Source organism: Xenopus laevis, chromosome 4L, assembly GCF_017654675.1.
Source record: "Xenopus laevis strain J_2021 chromosome 4L, Xenopus_laevis_v10.1, whole genome shotgun sequence".
Lineage (NCBI taxonomy): Eukaryota > Metazoa > Chordata > Amphibia > Anura > Pipidae > Xenopus > Xenopus laevis.
The window spans coordinates 4783526-4804377 of NC_054377.1; the positions used below are offsets into that span (position 1 = coordinate 4783526).

General features: G+C 43.1%; 1 protein-coding gene across 3 annotated transcripts in view; it reads left to right on the forward strand.

Annotated features, from left to right (window-relative positions):
• znf143.L (zinc finger protein 143 L homeolog) overlaps nt 1-11687 on the forward strand; it is a 33960-nt gene extending 22273 nt beyond the window's left edge. For 2 of the 3 annotated variants that reach the window (XM_018256704.2, XM_018256705.2), the window contains 4 exons: nt 1220-1447; nt 5947-6068; nt 8483-8626; nt 10336-11687. In XM_018256704.2, the coding sequence (XP_018112193.1) occupies nt 1220-1447; nt 5947-6068; nt 8483-8626; nt 10336-10419 (578 nt within the window). In that variant the 3' untranslated portion in view covers nt 10420-11687. 3 annotated transcript variants of the gene reach the window in all.
• Nucleotides 11688-20852: the final 9165 nt, after the last annotated feature.

Genomic DNA, 20852 nt, shown 5'->3' on the forward strand with positions numbered 1-20852 from the left:
ACTATACCCCCAAAATGAATACTTAAGCCTCACCTTTCCTAGCAGATGTATTAGAGCTCACTCAAATAACTGATTCCAGTACAAACACAATCTAACAAAATAACTGCCTTTTGCACAAATCCTGCATGTAGAGAGACATGATGTCTGGTGAGTTTAATAGAGTGACCTCTAATACATCTTATAGTGAAGGAATAGTGAAGATAAACTGGATTATTTACATTATTTTTAAGTGATTGTATTTAGAAAGTTTCATTATGTTGAAGCTAAGATTAAATTTTAATTTTCGCAATAGTTCCCTTTCTTGTACCTATCTAATGTATCAGCCTGTACCACTGATTCAGGGAGACAATTCCACATCTTCACAGCTCTCACTGTAACAAACCCCTTCCCAATATTTAGCCGGAACTAGGGATGCACCGAATCCTTCACGAAAGATTCGGCCGAATACCGAACCGAATCCGAACCCTAATTGGCATATGCAAATTAGGGGTGAGAAGGGGAAATTTTTTTTTACTTCCTTGTTTTCTGACAAAAAGTTACGCAATTTCCCTCCCCGCCCCTAATTTGCATATGCAAATTAGGACTCGGTTCGGCCGGGCAGAAGGATTCGGCCGAATCCTGCTGAAAAAGGCCGAATCCCGAACCGAATCCTGGATTCGGTGCATCCCTAGCCGGAACCTCCTTTCTTCTAAAGGGAATGGGTTAGGTGTACCCAGGACCGCCATCAGAAATCACAGGGCCCCATACGAAAAAATTTCCTGGGCCCCCTGGGCTGCGCCCACTGCAAGCCCCACCTACAGGTCCACCCACCCCACCGTAAAAATACAAAAAAAAATTGGTGGCTAGGGTTCCCACATGTTAATAAAAAATAAAAAGATATTGGTGGTCAGGGCCCCCCATAAAAAAAATTTGTAGCCAGGACCCCCCCATTAAAAAATATTGGTGGCTAGGACCCCACATGAGAAAAAAAAATTGATGGCCAACATTGGTGGCCAGGGCCCCTTAAACGTCCATGCCTTCCCGAAGTCAGCAGCTCTCAGAAAGATGGGGGCCCGGCTAATCAATTAAGTGTTGCATGGCCGGGCCCCCTTACCCTACAACTCTCCCCCCTGTCCCCCCCTGATGGCTGCCCTGGGTGTACCCCAATAGTTAGAAAATTATCAGTATTAATCCACAGTAAAGTAGGTCTTCCATGAAATCCATTGTTTTCTCCGGGCAGGTGAGAAGCCTTACGTGTGCACCGTTCCCGGCTGTGATAAACGCTTCACGGAATATTCCAGTTTGTACAAACACCACGTGGTCCACACGCACTCCAAGCCGTACAACTGCAATCACTGCGGCAAGACCTACAAGCAGATCTCCACGCTGGCCATGCACAAGCGGACGGCTCACAATGACACGGAACCCATCGAGGAGGAGCAGGAGAGTTTCTTTGTACCACAGCCACGTAAGTGCCACGGAGAAGAGCCACGTCTGGGCTGATCGGGTCATGGCGGTGATGAGGTGACCGCATCCTTTTCAATTGTAACGGTCTTACTGTTCTAAGAATACAATGCAGGTATGGGATCCGTTATTCGGAAACCCATTATCCAGGAAGCTCAGAATTACAGAAAGGCCCTCTCTACATCATACGAACAGTTAATTTAAAGGTGAACAACCCAATGCAAGACCGATGCTGGGGGTTTGTTAAGCCACTTCCAATAGCTCAAAATGTAGAAGCAGCAGCAGGCAGAGTGGAAACCAATCACATTGTGGATTCCAGTGCCCGTACTATTGGTTGGTGATCAGCGCCAAGGGGGCACGGGGCCATTCCCACTGCACAGCAGCGGTTGAGAAATGTCCGTAATTGAGCTTGAAAACCCGGTTTGTCCGTTTAATAAAAACCCCATCCCATTGGGCAGAGAAACAAATAGTTGGCACCACTTGCCTGGAATTGTTGGCTGCACCCTAAAAATAATAATTACCCCAAAATTGTCTGCTACACAATGGGTGCACAAATAACGTTTCTGAACTGAATCTGGCTCAGCCCCAGCTTTCTCGCCATAATAACAATTCTCTTTTATCTGAATAGGAAGTTTTATGGGTCAAACCATTCCCCGGGGCACCTGCTTGGCGAGCAGACAAATCCAATAAATCATTTCTCTTTAAATCACACTTTTAAAGGGCAAGTTCACTTTTAAATAAACTCCCAGCCTACTGTGGAGAGAGCAGTGTCCTGATTTGCGGTTGTTTTTTTTTTTTTTTATGATTTGATTTATATTGTCTCTTCTGTTTGTTCTGCGGCTTTTCAGTTACCGGTTAGGTCCGTTCTCCACTTGGGAAATAAAAAAAAAAACAAAACGACCCAACAGTCAAAATTAAAGTAAACTGAAAACCGCACCTTATAAATTTGACATAATGCGACTATACTGCGGAAGGGGATGTTGTCAGTACAGTATGCCAGGTCTTCATAGGTTAAACTTAATGCATGGTATAGTATGGTCAATTCTAAGCAGCTTTTCAATTGGTCTTTATTCTTTATAGTTTCTGAATTATTTATCTTCTTCTTCTGACTCCTTCCAGCTTTCAAACAGGGGTCACTAACCCCCATCTAAAAAAACAAATGCTCTGTAAGTCTCTTATTCAAGCCAATGCATGGTTGCTAGGGTAATTTGGGCATAGCAACCAGATGGCTGAAATTACAAACTGCTGGATAAAAAGCTAAATAACTCAAAAACCACAAATAATAAAAAAAATTTAATTTTATTATTACTCTCTACATCATACTAAGAGTTAATTCAAAGGTGAACAACCCCTTTAAAGCAGATGAAGTAATAATCCATATAGTGTGATGTCATACTGGGATTATTAGTTTCTGTTGATTAGAGCAGGACAATAACAAGTGATCTCATATCTTGTAGGCTGGTTATATTCCAGCTCCTTATCACAAGTCTTATTTTTATTGGAGTCGCTGCTGGAGGCTGGCGAATGGTTAACCAGATCACGACACAATTGCACAAGTGAGTACACAATGTTGTCTCACAATGTTGACTCAACAGCCGGCCCAATGCAATGGCAGAGAATGGATATCTTGTGTGTTATCAGCAGGAAGGATAATGTGTAACTAACCGAGTGCTTTAGATTTGTGGGGTTTTCTTGAGTCTTGAGAAAGCCCTGGGGTGAGTTTTAAGGGGCGGTTCACCTTTAAGTTAACTCTTCGCATGTTATAGAATGGATAATTCTAAGTAACTTTTCAATTGCCCTTTATTATTTCTTTTTTAGGGTAAGGTCACACCTGGAGATTCGGGGAGATTTAATAGCCCGGCGACTAATCGCCTCTTCTTTGGGGCGACTAATCTCCCCAAACGGCTGTTTCCGCCTGCAAGAATGAGAAAACGCCTGTAGCCTGGCACTCGCGGCGCTTCATTTTCCAAAGTTGCCTCACGAGGAAACTTCGGGGAGATTAGTCGCCCCCAAAGAAGAGGTGATTAGTCGCCAGGCGACTAAATCTCCCTGAATCTCCAGGTGTGAACTTAACCTCATAGTTTTTGAATGATTTGCCTTCTTATGACTCTTTCCAGCTTTCAAATTGGGGTCACTGACCCCATCTAAAAAAACAAATGCTCTGTAAGGCTACACATTTATTGTTCCTGTTACTTTTTATTACTCCTAGGCCTCTCCTATTCATATTCCAGTCTCTTTTTCAAATCAATGCATGGTTGCTAGGGGAATTTGGACCCTAGCAACCAGATGGCTGAAACTGGCTGAATAAAAAGCTAAATAAGTCAAAAACCACAAATAACAAAAAATGAAAACCTCTATTCAGGCCTCTCCTATCCATATTCCAGTCTCTTATTCAAATCAGTGCATGGTTGCTAGGGGAATTTGGACTGTAGCAACCAGATGGCTGAAACTGCAAACTGGAGAGCTGCTGAATAAAAAGCTAAATAAGTCAAAAACTACAAATAATAAAAAATGAAAACCAATTGCAGATTGTCTCAAAATATCCCTCTCTACATTATATTAACAGATAATTTAAAAGTGAATAACCCCATATAAGGGCTTAGGTGTGTGGCTCACTTAGGGTTGCCACCTTTTCTGTAAAAAAAAAATACCGGCCAGCCTATATTTTTAGGGTTTTTCCCTATTAATAACGTTGTCCCCAAGCAACATTTTTACCGGCCAGTTGGCAACCCTCTCCCTAGGCTCACTGGGGGGGGCTTTTGAAGCACCAGGTACTATTGTCGGTCAAATTGCCCCTAAATGCCATTTGCTATGGGCAACTGTCACTTACGTCTACTATGTCCCTCTTGTCCTATCAAACTGCTATACGCTGCCTACTCGGCTACTTGGAGATCCAATCAGAACATTCCAATTGCTTCCAAACCTTTATCCTCCTACCAGGCCATCAGGGAAGAGTAGCCCAGGAACAGTAGGGTATGTGCAATATGGCTACAGCTATGGGCAGTATTGGGGTGCCATTGGGTGGGGGATAGGCAGGACAGGGTCTCTGTGGAAGTGGGGGGGGGTCCCTAGCTATTATGGGAGTGACCAGCTGAGTTTTTGGACCTGCACCCATTTTGGTGCTTCCTTGGGACTCTTCCCATCCAGTATTACTCTAGTGGCACCCGGCACTACAGAACTGGGGTCACTGCGGGTGCAGGTAGCCCAATCACATGACCGTGCCAATGCGTGTGGCCAGTCTCAGCCTGAAAGGGGATAATAAAGCCACAGCGTAAGCGACCCCGGGGTCAGCAAAGTGACTGATCCCAAAGCAAACACTCAGATCCTGATATAACAGAGGCCTCTTTGCTTTAGTGCCTGTTATCATGTAAATCCTACAGACAGGACAGAGATAAACCTGTTCAACCTTCAGAACCTTTGATAAAGTTTGGATTTCGTCCTTCAAGCCCCCGATTGTCTGACGTTAACAAACAGTGGGGGGTCATTTATAAACCCTGCGCAAATTTGCACTTGGGCAGTAACCCACGGCAACCAGATGATTGCTTTCACTGTTCAACCTGCAGCTGAAAAAAAGCTAATCACTGATTGGTTGCTATGGGTTACTGCCCATTGTTTATCAATGAGACCCAGTATCTTGCACATTAAACTGCCACATGTACACTGTTCGGGGCAGATTTATTAAGGCTTGAATTGTAAATGTGATGGTCAAAACTCTCAAATTTGACTAGGGAATTATCCAAACTCGATTCAAGTTTTTTTTAAAAGATTTCAAATTCGATTTTGGAGATTTATCATGCTCTGGCCCTTTAAGAATTCAAATTCAACTATTCGCCACCTAAAACCTGCCGAATTACAGTTTAAGTCAATGGGAGACATCCAGGGATCAGATTTGACTAGGGAATTAGCCAAACTCGATTCGAGTTTTTTTTTCGGAGAAAAAAACTGAAATCAAGTTTGATCAAATTTGATTCGAGTTTTCGGGTCAATCAAATTCGTCCAATTTTTTTTTAAAAAAAATCTCCCCAACGCCGAATTTGGAACGAATTTAAGGGAGCTTAAAAAACTCGCATGAATTCGAAATTCGACCCTTGATAAATGTGCCTCCCTATGTTCCCCAAGGGGGTTGATTGGGGGGGGGGGCCTGAATTATTTAGTCTTGTTGTTCTTGTCCATTTGTTCTAGGGATGCACTGAATCCAGGATTGAGTTCGGGATTTGGCCTTTTTCAGCGTGATTCGGATTCGTCCGAATCCTTCTGCCAGGCTGATCCGAAATCCTAATTTGCATATGCAAATTAGGGGTGGGGAGGGAAATTGCGTGACTTTTTGCAGAAAGTAAAAAATGTTTTCCCCTTCCCACCCCTAAGTTGCATATGCAAATTTAGATTCGATATTCGGCCGAATCTTTTTCGATGGATTCGGGCATTTGGCCGAATCCAAAATAGTGGATTCGGTGCATCCCTAATTTGTTCTAATCTCGCTGATTCCGTGTTTCTCTGTTGCAGCGGATGAAGTGATCAAAGGCTCGCAGATCACGTATGTAACAGGCGTGGACGGAGAGGAGGGGCTACCAGCCACACCGTCGGCCCAGCAGCTAGCACTCATTAGCCAGGATGGCACGTCCCATGTGAGTTCTCTTTATTTTTTGCAATAAAACAGACAAACAGGAGCGGTATCTCCCAGAATCCTCAGTGAGCCCAACTCCATTTATGCTGCACCATGTCTAAGCTCTGAACACGGGAGCTGACGATTCTAAAGCCTTTTCCTTCCTGGGCGACCTTCATTGGTTGTTTGCGTTGGTGATCAGGGTGTAAAAGATTTCTTATTATTCCAGCCTTATAATAAACAAATAAAGGAGCATCAACCAATGAGATCCCTCGTACAACCATTACCTGTAGATTGTGCAATCAAGCTGCACCCCCAGGTTGGCCAGTCACCCCATTAATAACACAAACCCGGAGAAAGCTAAGCTGACCAATCAGAGCAAGTGTTCATGACTGAGAGATGGAGCAATATGGAGGCAGCAATGGATTGTGTATTTCATTGGTTGCTCAGGGTCAGTTCAGTAGCAACATCCGAGGATGCACAAGGCAGGTTTCATTACAGGGATGTGAACTGTGCCGAGGAATCACTGAGATGCTCCATAGCAAATGTTGCAAAGTCGGTTGGGGGGGGCTTTGTTTATTCTTTTTGCTGGGACTCCGTTTTTTCTAACATTGACCCCCTTCCAGCTCCCTCCACTTTAAAGAGGTTATTCACCTTCCAACACATTTTTCAGTTCAGTTGTTTTAAGTTCTCAAGAAATAAAGACTTTTTCCAATTACTTTCTATTTTTAATTTTTTACCGTTTTTCCAAAATCCAAGTTTAAAGTTGAATGTTTGGATCTCTGGTGATTGACAGCTCAGTAATTCAGGTGCAGATTCTGAACTGTTACAATTTTACAACATTTAGTTGATCCATTTCTCAGCAGCATCTCTGGAGTATTAGTAACTATTGTATCAATTCTAACAGCTGCCTGTAATGAAACTCAGGGATTCTGCTCAGCAGGGACAAAGATAAGAAATGTATCAATTTAGAACAGTTTACAGGGTCGGCGACCCCCCTCCCAGAGCTGCTTTAGGGTCAGGGCACACACTCCGATTCGAGAGAGATTAATCGCCCGGCAACAAATCTCCTCTTGTTCAGGGCGAATAATCTCCCCGAACGGGCGACTTCGGAAAAGGAAGAGCTCCGAGTGCCATCCCAACGGCAATTTTCATTCTACGGTCAACTTCAGAAAGTGGAGAGGTCTGAGTGCCATCCCACCGGCGATTTTCATTCTATGGGCGACTTCAGAAAGCGAAGAGCTCCGAGTGCCATCCCACCGGTGATTTTCATTCTACAGGTGTCTCCAGAGTGCCATCTCGCTGGTGATAATCATTCTACGGGCGACTTCGGAAAACGAAGAGCTCCGAGTGCCATCCCTCCAGCGCTTTACATTCTACCCGGGTGGAAGGCACTTAGGAGAGATTAGTCGCCCCGAAGAAAAGGAGATTTGTCGCCGGTTGACGAATTTCCCCGAATCTGCTCATGTGCCCTGACCCGTAGAAGGTGAAATATGACACTTTACACTTAAATATTAGAGAAACAGTCACACATAGAAAATAGAAAGTCATTGGAAAAAGTCTTAATTTCTGGTGAACTGAAACCAACTGAACTGAAAAAAGTGTTGGAAGGTGAACAACCCCTAAGGCCTTTACACTGGCATTTCTTTATATATAGATAGGGGGTACTATATATATATACCTATATTATATATCCTCATATTTTCCAACGAGGGGAACTTTATTTATTACAATACACAAGGTTTAGTGAGTCATGTGACAGAAATGACATCACTACTCACCGTTTATAACTGATGACATCACAAGTCCCTGATATTCATGGCTTTTGTGTATTGTGTGTGTGTGTGTGTGTGTATATATATATGTTTGTGTGTATATAAATATATAAACGCAACCAGAAAGCCAGTGTAAAGGGAGTGTTCACCTTTAAAAACTTTTAGTATGAGGTAGAGAGGGATATTCTGAAACAATTTACATTTGGGTTTTCATTTTTTATTATTTGTGGTTTTTGAGTTATTTAGCTTTTTATTCAGCAGCTCTCCAGTTTGCACGTTCAGCCATCTGGTTGCTAGGGTCCAAATTCCCCTAGCAACCATGCATTGATTTAAATAAGAGACTGGAATATGAATAGGAGAGGCCTGAATAGTAAGAGGAGTAATAAAAAGTAACAATAACAATACATTTGTAGCCTTACAGAGCATTTGTTTATTTAGATGGGGGTCAGCGACCCCTGTTTGACAGCTTAGAGGATAAAGGCAAATAATTCAAAAACTATATAAAAAAAAATAATGAAGACCAACGGAAAAGCTGCTTAGAATTAGTCATAACATAGTAAAAGTTAACTTGAAGGTGAATCACCCCTTTAAACATGGCGGCCCTGGAAGGGATAATGAATCCTACACTTTCGCGTTTTTACGGTTTCCTTGTCTATCACAGGTGGCCATAGTTGCCCAAGACTTATCTGCATTCCACACCGCTGCCTCTGAGACAGGCCCCCCGCACAGCCACAATCTGGGGGGCAGTGACTCCAGACCTGTTACATTACTAGCCACTTCCAATGGGAGACAGATCGCAGTGCAAGTAAGTAGCGCCAGGAAAAAACAGCACCAACCGCAAAGTTGCCTCCCTTCATCTGCACCGCCGGTTATTTACATCTGACACTTTTGTAGTTCAAACTCCCAGGATCCTTAGCCAAACACTGGTGAGCTGAGGATGCTGGGAGATTGTAGAGCAAACTCACACCTAAAGACCATTTGCTTGGTATAAAATAATAAAGTGCCCCCTGTTGTAGAATATAAGGATATTGTAAGTTACCAATGTGTTACTATAAAAGCACAAGGCCAAGGCCATGGAACTCCGAGGTGACTTCTAATATCCTCATACCTAATTTATTATAATACACAAGCTTCAGTGAGTCATGTGACAGAAATGACATCACTAAGTTCCAGTTATAACCGATGACATCACTAAGCACCAAATATAAGGATATCATTTACAGGATATTCTTGTCTCTTGTGTATTATACTTCTCGGTAACTTATAATATCCGCGTATTTCATATAATACTTTATTATAATACATAAGTTTCAGTGAGTCATGTGACAGAAATGACATCAGAACTCACCGTTTATAACTGATGACATCAGAACTCACCGTTTATAAGGATATAATTTACAGGATATTTATGGATTTTGTGTATTATATAAAGAGTATTATATAGAGCAGAATAGTAGTCTCATTACATGCCAGTCCCTTTGGGTGTCGGCTATTGGCCCACAGGGGAGTAGCCAAAAACCTGCTTCTCCTCCTGGGAAATTCCTGGAGTCTAAATATAATATTCCCGTTGAAAAATGCCATAAACATTTTACTCTAATTTATTAAAGGGGTTAGTTCACCTTTAAATGAACTGTTAATATTTTAACAATTTGCAATTGGTTTTAATTTTTTTATTTGTGGTCTTTGATAGGGATGCACCGAATCCGCTGCGAAAGATTTGGGCGAATACCAAACCCGTATCCAAATCCTAATTTGCATATGCAAATTAGGGTGAGAAGGGGAAAAAAATACTTCCTTGTTTTGTGACAAAAAGTGACCCCGCCCCTAAATTGCAAATTAGGATTTGGATTCAGTTCGGCCAGGCAGAAGGATTCGGCCTAATTCCAAACCGAATCCTGGATTTGGTGCATCCCTAGTTTTTGAGTTATTTAGCTTTTTATTCAGCAGCTCTCCAGTTTGTAATTTCAGCTGTCTGGTTGCTAGGGTCCAAATTCCCCTAGCAACCATGCACTGATTTGAATAAGAGACTGGAATATGAATAGGAGAGGCCTGAATAGAAAGATGAGGAATAAAAAGTAGCAACAACAATATATTTGTAGCCTTACAGAGCATTTTTAGATGGGGGTCAATGACCCCCATCAGAAAACTTGAAAGAGTCAGAAGAAGAAGGCAAATAATTCAAAAACTATAAAAATAATGAAGACCAATTGAAAAGTTGCTTAGAATTAGCTATTCTATAAGATACTAAAGTCAACTTAAAAGGTACAGGTTGTTTCTTCTATTTTAAAGGGGAACTAAATTGTTTTTTTTGTTGTTGTTTTTTTTGCCTAATGACGGAAGCTGTCATTTTAAGAAGGCAAATAATTCAGAAACTACAGAAAATAATAAAGTTGCTTAGAATTAGCCATTTTATAACATACTGAAAGTTCACTGAAAGGTGAATCTCCGCTTTAAGAAGAAGAAAGAAAGGGTTAAAAAGATATTTACGTTTTCTCTTCTCCCCGCCCCCTTTAGATCGGGGAACAGCAGTCATTGGAGGAAGCCATACGAATCGCTTCGAGGATACAACAAGGCGAATCCCCTGGGATGGAAGATTAACTACTAGTGAACCAACCAAAGTGACTAGTTAACTGCAGAGATCTCTACCCGCCCCACCCCCCCTCAGCTTGTGTGATATTGTGTGTAGCCTCCAGCCGGACAATGGGGCCCCCCGAGACTTTTATCTACACAACAACCCTTCCCTTTAAATATTTAGAGATTTTTTTTGGGGAAGGGGGTGGGAACAGCGTCGGCTGGGAGGATTTGTATCATAAACAACTGGGGTTTTTTGTTTTTTTTTGGGTGTCAAGACGGAACTGAGTGAATGGACGGATCTTCCTGACGGTTTGTCCCGTTGTACTCAATGTAAATAGAGATTGGTGTCCTCTCTGGGGTCCCTTGTTTCTTATTCACAGGTCCCACGCTGGGAGTTGTAGTTCAGCGACACCTGGGGACCCAGGGCTTCTAGGAAGTAGGGATGCACCGATTCCACTATTTTGGATTCGGCCAAATCCCTGAATCCTTCGCAAAGATTCGGCCGAATACCGAACTGAATCCTTATTTGCATATGCAAATTAGGGGTGGGAAGGTGGAAAACATTTTATACTTCCTTGTTTTGTGACAAAAAGTCATGTGATTTCCCTCCCCGCCCCTAATTTACATATGCGGATTCGGTTGGCCGGGCAGAATGATTCGGCCGATTCTACATCCTGCTGAAAAAGGCCGAATCCTGGATTTGGCGCATCCCTACCAGGAAGTGAATTTTCTTCTGTAAAGTTCTCTGTGTATATATTTATATATATTCTTTCTGTATGAATGTAGTCTCTAGGAATATACTGAATGATAATGGGGGAATATTCTGCATAGAAGCTGCCATGTTAGTTGCCTTGCAGAGCATCAGCTGACCATTAGAAGGTGCCGTTGCCTAGGGAAACAATATAGGGAGGATATTTCAGTAATAAATGTCTGTCTGTAGAGACATGTAAACATTTCAAAGTACACGGGATACACGCGTATGTCCCCCCCCCCCCGCTCACGATACTTTAATGGTAGATTCTAAAGGCATGTGACTCGCTTTTCCTCACTTTGGTGCTAGTACTTTAATAATGCTGCGCCGGGTCTCCTGTTGTTGCACTTCACCCATAATTAACAGGATTTACCCCTGAAAACCGCGAAGGAGCCAATCCGACGCAGACATTTCATTTCTGGAAATAAGCCCCGCCCCCTGAAGGGTCAGCGTGACGCAGCAATGTCTTGACCCATGTGATCATATACAGTGTTTTATTTGTACAATAATAATAATATGCAATAAAGACTTTGCTTTTTAACCAGGCGTCCCGTGTTCTGTCCCCGTCCTGTTTTACCCCCGTCTGCAACTTGTAAATACGACATTCGTTAATAAAGTTCTTTACGGTTCTCTGAGGCTCATTTCTCAAGGTGGTTCACCGTAAAATTAACTTTAGTATGTTATAGACTGGCTCATTCTTAGCAGCTTTTCAATTGGTCTTCATTATTTACTTTTTATAGTTTTTTAATCATTTGCCTTTTTCTTTTGACTTTCCAGCTTTCAAACGGGGGTCGCTGACCCCATCTAAAAACAAATGCTCTGTAAGGCTACAAATGTATTCTTATTGCTACTTTTTTATTCCTCATCTTTCTATTCAGGCCTCTCCTATTCATATTCCAGTCTCTTATTCAAATCAATGCATGGTTGCTAGGGGAATTTAGACCCTAGCAACCAGGTTCCAAACTGGAGAGATGCTGAATAAAAAGTGAAAAACCACAAATAATAAAAAACAATTGCAAATTGTCTCTGAAAATCCCTCTCTGTGTCATACTAACTGTTCATTTAAAGGTGAACAACCCCTTTTAAGGTCAATTAAAGCTGAATACTTAATGTCTAGAAATGCTGTATTTTATACACTATACCTGCCCAGAGGTTCAGCAGTCCTATAACAGTCATGATCCAGTCTTTCAAATTTGCTCCCAGAAGTTCCCCATCTTGGATCTTGTTAGGCATCTTGTGTGAGTCAGCGGCATTGCACATGCTCAGTGGGCTGCTGTTGGGAAGCTGAGCTTAGGGAGCGTGGGGAAATCATCAAACCATTAGCAGAAAGGGAGGTCATTTCTGCCATAGAAGCTGATGTTACAGGACTGATTATGAATTGATTCTGATGCAGACTGCACTGATTCCTAAGCTGCCATGTAATGTGACTCTGAGTTAATCACTGTGACTGTTATATTGTGTATATATACTGTATATTGTGAGTGGGTCCCTAAGCTGAATAAGTGGCAGCAGCACAGAGCATGAGTAGTGAATCAGCAGAAAAGAAGATGGGGAGCTACTGGGGCATCTTCAGGGGCATAGATCTCCCCTGCTAAAGGGCTGTGGGGTATAGAAGCTGCCAATTTTATAGCTGAATTCTCTGTTATGATTTAGTTCCCCTTTAAAAGTTCTAATCATGTACAGGTTCCATTGAGCAGATTGAATGTTCTATTGTTGGACTGCACTTCATTACAGAGAGGCAATAATTAAAGGGACACTGCCATCAGAATAAAGAGCCTGAATACAATGGCTGATATTGTGAATGTATATTGGAAAGCTGCTTAAAACTACAGCTTCTGTCATTAGGCAAAAATAAAACCCCAAACAATTTAGTTCCCCTTTAAAATAGAAGGAAAACAAACCTGTAACTTTAAGTTAACTTTTAGCCTGGTATAGAATGGCTCATTGTAAGCAATTGGTCTTCATTTTTTATTGTTTTTGAATTATTTGAGTTCTTCTTCTGACTCTTTCCAGCTTTCTAATGGGGTCACTGACCCCGTCTACAAAAACAAATGCTCTGTAAGGCTACAAATGTATTGTTATTGCTACTTTTTATTACTCCTCTTTCTATTCAGGCCTCTCCTATTCATATTCCAGTCTCTTATTCATATCAATGCATGGTTGCTAGGGTAATTTGGACCCTAGCAACCAGATGGCTGAAATTATAAACTGGAGAGCTGCTGAATAAAAAGCTAAAAAACACAAAAACCACAAATAATAAAAAATGAAAACCAATTACAAATTATCTCAGAATATCTCTCTCTACATCAGACTAACCGTTCATTTAAAGGTGACCAACCCCTTTAAATCCAGGCGGCTTCTTAGCGATTCACTGGGGCTCATTTATAAACACTGGGCAAATTTGCACCTAGGCAGTAACCCATAGCAACCAATCAGTGATTCGCTTTTTTTTTAAGTCAACTGCAGGTTGCACACTGAAAGCAATAATCTGATTGGTTGCCATGAGTTACTGCCCAGTGTTTATAAATGATGCTGCAGACTGCACCGGTTCCTGCAGTGTGAATCAGATTTAAAGGCTCCGTATCCAGCAAAGCTTGTGGATATTTTTACATGCTCGAGGCCAGGACATCATTGATTAATGGACCTCAACTGTGTCACCATTCCTAAGTGATTAGCGAGAACCCACAGTGCACATTTGCCCATTTAAGGCCAAAGGTCGACGGCACTTCACCCATTAGAGCCATAAACCCTCTCCCAGTTGTCTCCCTCTGCTCTTTTATGTGTTTGTTTATACAGAGGGCTGCCAATCACTTCTATGGAGGGGGCAGTATGGCACCCTTACGTTTGCTAGGGCTCTGCTAACAGCTTGGTACACTCAGGAGTCGCTACACGACGGTACATTTTATTAAAGGTGTTTATTTACTCGTCGGAGGCGTCGGATTGGACAGGACCTCAATAGGCCGCAGAGTGATTTACTGCTTGACGAGCTAATCCCTTATTGCACTAATTAGAGCACAAATACTCATTAACATACAAAGCCGCACGCTGAACTCGTCCGCCTTCTCTTTTAAATGGTTATTTGGCCTTTAAAGTGAAGCTTTTGCTCATTTGTTTCTGTTAATTGTCAGAATCCCGATTAGGACTAATTGCGTCCCGTTCTGCCCCAGAAGTGTGCCATTTGCATTCAATGAGCGGCTCTTTGTTTCTGTCCGATTTGGGGGTTAATTGAGTTAATTATTGATTAGGTTCCACCTAACAATGATCCAATGGGGAAATTAGCCTTAAAGGGGTTGTTCACCTTTGTGTTACTTTTTTAGCATGATGTAGAGAAGGATACTCTGAGACAATTTGCAATTGGTTTTCATTTTTTATTATTTGTGGTTTTTGACTTATTTAGCTTTTTATTCAGCAGCTCTCCAGTTTGCAGTTTGAGCCATCTGGTTGCTAGGGTCCAAATTCCCCTAGCAACCATGCACTGATTTGAATAAGAGACTGGAATATGAATAGGAGAGGCCTGAATAGAAAGAGGAGTAATAAGAAGTAGCAATAACAATAAATGAGTAGCCTTACAGAGCATTTGTTTTTTAGATGGGGTCAGTGACCCTCTCATTTGAAAGCTGGAGAAGAGAAAGGCAAATAATTAAAAAAAAAAAAAATAATGAAGACCAATGGGAAAGTTGCTTAGAATTGGCAGCCATTATATAACATACTAAAAGTGAACCCTTTTAACAGAGACCTCTTTTAACAAACACCTATACATCTACACCCGCATAATGCAAAACCTGTGGTTACCAGACCCAATAGGAAACGTTACAAGAAACACAGGCATTGGCTGCTGCTTTTTATTCATATATGAACAGCCAATCAGATTTGCTCTGCTGGAAATCAATATGGTTATCTGCCTGTAGTCAGTCCCATTTATGGGTTCTATCAGGTCTGGACTGGGATTTAATATAGACCCTGGGATTTCAAGTACATAGAGGCCCAAGTAGCCCCATGAGCCCAATACATAGTACATACAGGGTCGGACTGGAGCCTTGGGGGCCCACCAGGGCTGCAAACGAAGGGCCCACTTGTGAGTCTCCGTGGTCCTCTCCCGACCTCCGAATTCCTGGGCCATGTCGCGACTGCTCTTTAAGGGGCCGGCCCACGAGGGCCCACCAGGTTTTTTTTACCGGTGTCCGACCCTGAGTACATAGTCTTTGGCATGTTACAGTAGCCCCTCAGCCACCTGCCAGAACTCACAGATTACAAGTCCAGGCCTGGGTTCTATGACATCACCATATGACATCACTGCAAGGGCCAAAGGCTGGGAGTTGTAGTTCACTGGCAGAGCTGTTTCTGGGGATTCCAAATAAAGGTGACACCCAGGTTCCCATAGATTGGCTGTTATAGGCAGGAATATTGGGAATAACGGATACAGTAGGGTCAGATTTTCTTGCCGTTATCTCTTGTATTCCCTTCTTTCAGATTGTAAGCTCTTGTGAGCAGGGCTATATAAATCCCCAGGCCCCTGCTAAGGATGGACATGACTAATGTGGTTGGGAGGGCCCCCCCTGCCCCCCCCCTGTTTCCTTTAACAGCTGGAAAAACAGCCCCGGCAACTGGATGTGTCTGACAGGGGGTCTCAGATCCCCCCATTTGATTTAGTGTTGGTCAGACAGCGAGACACACCTGCTGCTGGGGTTAAAGTGTTGCTCCTGACGCTCTCTTGTGTGACTGTCTCTCTACTGGGGCAAATGCTCATGCTATGGGGCAACTAATGTGTGGGCTGGAAGGGATAATATACCCTGGGAATGTAAAATCTACTGTCTTTATGTACGGGCAAGTTATGCAACACAGGGAGTTTTAATGATCTACATAAATGTCTTATTATTATCAGCGGGAGCTGCCAAATTGATGCAGGCAAAAAATAACATCGTAGGAACATCCCAGTGAAATCCAGAGCCTATCGCTGTCATGAAAAGTTCTGCAGTCGCCTTACGGCCCTGGGTTTTAGACAGTGGGTACAATAGTCATCATTCATTTTCTGCAGTGATCGTATTGGCATGCCTGGGGTTATTGTACTACTCATGCATTTTCTGCAGTGGTGCCGTTGGCATGGCTGGGGTTAATGCAATGCTCGCAATCAATTTTCTGCAGTGTTCTTATTGGCATGCCTTGGGTTACTCCTATATGTTCTGCAGTGGTGCCACTGGCATGGCTGTGGTTAATGCAGTACTCTGAATTCATTTCTGCAGTGATTTTATTGGCATGGCTGGGGTTATTGTACTACTCCTATATTTTCTGCAGTGGTGCCACTGGCATGGATGGGGTTAATGCAGTGTTCTGAACCTATTTTCGGCAGTGATCTTATTGGCATGGCTGGGGTTATTGTTCTACTCCTATATTTTCTGCAGTGGTGCCACTGGCATGGCTGGGGTTAATGCAGTACTTTGAATTAATTTCTGCAGTGATCTTATTGGCATGGCTGGGGTTAAAGTACTACTCCTACATTTTCTGCAGTGGTGCCGTTGGCATGGCTGGGGTTAATGCAATGCTCTGAACCCATTTTCTGCAGTGCTCTTATTGGCATGTCTGTGGTTAATGTCATTCTCTGGCAATGGCCAATAAGATTCCCAAATACTTGATTTATTTTTTAACTTGGTTTCAAACCTCCTGGCTCTGCAGAAGAAGAGGAAGTGGTGGGAGGAGTCAGTTGGAAGCCCCCCCCCGATCCATTGAGATTGCGAGGGATTAATGAGAATTATTAGTGAAATACACATCCCCTGACAATGATTAGGGACCTGCCTGGGTGTCAGTAGAATGGATTAAGCGCAGGGGGGTCTGTAATGATGATGGGTCTGTTACACACAATGGAACACGTCTCACCTGCTGGAACGACATCTCTCTGTCCGAGTACAATTGGTCAGACGTCCAGACAACAATGAGAAGTTCCCATTGTTTCATCAACAGAATCAGAGACAGTGATACGTCTGACAACCCCATAATCCTCACAGTAATAGAATCATCCAAGGTTTTAACTGGTCACATTTATATTCCTCTGCGTCAAGTTATGTTTATACTAATAATGACCATCAGGAACCAATGACCCGGCACCTTCTTCTGCAAGTTTTATACAGACATTATATATATATGTGTATCTGCTGGACCTCCTATATAGTGACTAATAATGTTACCTGTAACCTGGTCCTTAAGTGGCTCTACCAACCCAAATAAAGAGAAACATTGGGGTAACAGTCACCCTGCTATAGTTCCAGGGGTACCCAGGGTACAAATAAACACTCACCCCAAATCTCCCCCTAACTGACCTTCAGACTGGGCCCTCTTAGCTCATAACAAGGTTACAGATATATAGAAACATTGGGGTGTCACCCTGCTATAGTTCCAGGGGTACCCAGGGTACAAATAAACACTCACCCCAAATCTCCCCCTAACTGGCCTTCAGACTGGGCCCCCTTAGCTCATAACAAGGTTACAGATATATAGAAACATTGGGGTGTCACCCTGCTATAGTTCCAGGGGTACCCAGGGTACAAATAATCACTCACCCCAAATCTCCCCCTAACTGGCCTTCAGACTGGGCCCCCTTAGCTCATAACAAGGTTACAGATATATAGAAACATTGGGGTGTCAACCTGCTATAGTTCCAGGGGTACCCAGGGTACAAATAAACACTCACCCCAAATCTCCCCCTAACTGACCTTCAGGCTGGGTCCCCTTAGCTCATAACAAGGTTACAGATATATAGAAACATTGGGGTGTCAGCCTGCTATAGTTCCAGGGGTACCCAGGGTACAAATAAACACTCACCCCAAATCTCCCTCTAATTGGCCTTCAGACTGGGCCCCCTTAGCTCATAACAAGGTTACAGATATATAGAAACATTGGGGTGTCACCCTGCTATAGTTCCAGGGGTACCCAGGGTACAAATAAGCACTTACAAATCTCTTATCCGTGCTGGTAAATGAGCCCCATTGTGTCTTATAGGTTGCTGGTACCTCAGAAGTGAAGGAAATAGAACTCAACTTCCCCTTTATGTTCTGTATAACTGAATCTTACCCTGGGCAACTGGTCAGATCACTGAATTCACCACCAGGGTTACAAGTGCATCGTGGGAGAGAATGTCTGTAGGTACCTACCTGGCTTTGCTCATTAACAACCACTCCTAGGTAATACTAGGTCTGATGTGGCTCCAGGGCTTCCCCATGAGTGGAGATCCCATAAGCCTCTTTCTAGGTCACCTTCGCTTGGGTTGGGGAAGAGAAGTCTTTGTCGATTAAACAAAGGACATTAAAATGGTGTGACGATGCCCTGGCCCCCCAGTAAGTACAAAACCAGTTTTACCTGAAAATCCAGTTTCTTCCTGGACTCCTCACGGTTCCTTGAAATCAAAGCTTGAACCCTGGGCAGAGACATGGTCACGGTGAGGGATCTGCGTGGATTTAGATATCACAATAGAATGAAGCTCAGAATATTATATTGTTGTTATTTTTCTGTAGCGGAAGAGGATTAGAGGAGTGGGACAAATGTGGACTTTCTGTTGTCACGATGCACATACTCAACATTCGGGGGCTATCATAAGGCTACAAGCAATAGTAGCAGGAAGGAGATTTTTTTTAGAATGATGTCACAATGGGTGCCATTCGTTTTAAGTTAAAATGCCCCACCAATTCTAGCACAAGGTAGTGGAGGGCTGCATGTGGCACAGCTTGAGGGACCCCTCAATTGGCCTTTCCAAGACAAACCAATGAGACAAGGACCTGGACCCAACAGCTATATTGCAATGGTTGGATTCTCCTGGCAGTGTAAAGATCCAGCTTGTGTCCATTTCTCCTCAGGGGCCCACCACAAGTCTAACATTTCAGGGTCCCCTATAACACCCACATTTTCATTTGAAGGGCCCTAGCAATGACTCAGCCTGTACACGCCGGATGATGGCCCTGGTTCCTACAGGAATGAAGCCCAAGACCTATATCTTCTGCCATCAACATTGTTCTCTATTTAGACTCACAGGGGAGACTAATCAACTCACAATGAGTCCCGCCATGAAATACACTGGGTACCCCCAATGTACAACTCTGATTACATAGACTGTAAGCTCTGCAGGATAGGGATCTTCTTAAAGAAGAAGTGAAGGCTTCTCACAAAGTTCAAGGATTCTTCAAAAAATCAATTGGGGAGTCCCTTATTCTGCTGTGAACGTTGGTTTCCAAACAGAGGTCCTCTAATCATAGGAGGGAGATGTTCCCAACACAATCAATGGCCACCCATGGACCGACACAGAAACAGGAGACACCTCTCACACCCTCTTGTAAATTCAGCTGCTGGGTTACTTCCTTGTCTGACCCTGAACAGCTTCTCCAGCTGCACTCACAGAGGGATGCTTCAGCTGTCTGTGTGTGTCCAGCCTCATAGGAGGCTGTGGAGCAAGTAAACACAATGGAGAAACTCAACATGTCATGTGAATGACCCCCCTAGAGGTTCTGATTCCTGTGCTGTTGGTGTCACCTCCACGTTGGGGATTGGGTGACAGTCACATCAGGCTTTTCTATTCAACTGTCCAACCCTATCGCTTTGCCGAGTTTTCAGTTGCCATGTCAAGATCCTTGATTGTGATATCACTCACTGCCCTACAATGTGGAGAGGGTCGGCATCTGAGTCTGGTTCTTCCCTCTCCATAGAGTCGAATTTGAATATATCAACCTGAGTGGTCAATGGGCACCCCAAGGGGCGAGTGTTAGCTCCTGCGTCCCCTTTTATTCCCTGCCCTAATAAGTGGCAGTTTGATGACTCGCTGACTGCCAATTGGTTAATAAGTGTTAGTGGAAGGTTCAAGTGATAAAACTGTAAACACAGCTGGGGGGAAAGATTTCTCCCCCCTTATAAACTGTATGGGGGGGGCAGAGACAGTAAATATTTGCAGCCAGGGGTCTAGAGACCACCCTTAAAGGGAATGTGCCGTGTGCTGACTGTGTGTTTGGATTTAGCACTAATTTCCTTTGCAGCGGTTTGAGGGTGACTGGAGATCAGCTCTAAAACCAGCCAACTGTCAGTTCTGACCCATTCGACCATCAGCAGAACAACTGACTTAACCGTGTAAGGGCCAGGCAGGTGACACTTGCAAGGGGCAGATTTTTCAAGGGTCGAATGTCGAATTCTTTTAAAAACTCCCATCAACTCCCATCAACTCGAAATTTGACCAATCGAAAATTTATTTAAAAAAAAAAAAATCAAATTTTCTCAACTCGGGTGAATAGGATCGACCCGAAAACTCGAATCAAATTCGATTTGAGTTTTAAAAACTCGATTCAGGTTTTTTTCTCCGCAGCGCGACGATCCATCGTGTGGCGCTCAATTACTCTTCCCTGGCTATCTCCTATAAGGAAGGCAAGGAGGAGAAATCAAGCGCCGCACAATGGATCGCGATCGCCTTTTCTGAAGAGGAGCGCAAGCGGAGTTCCGGTCTGTTATTTCTTAATAGAGACTGTGCCATTTTAAAGTTTAATTAGTCTTGGTTTTTTGGGTTTTTTTTCGTGGTATACTAAAGAATTTTTTTTTACATTTTTTGTTGTTACCGGTCCTTTAAAAAGCAAATTGGCAGGTTGAAGGTGGCGAATAGTCGATTTTGAGTTCTTAAAGGGCCAGGGTATGATAAATCTCGAAAATCCAATTTAAATTTTTTAAAAAAAACTTCCCTAGTCGA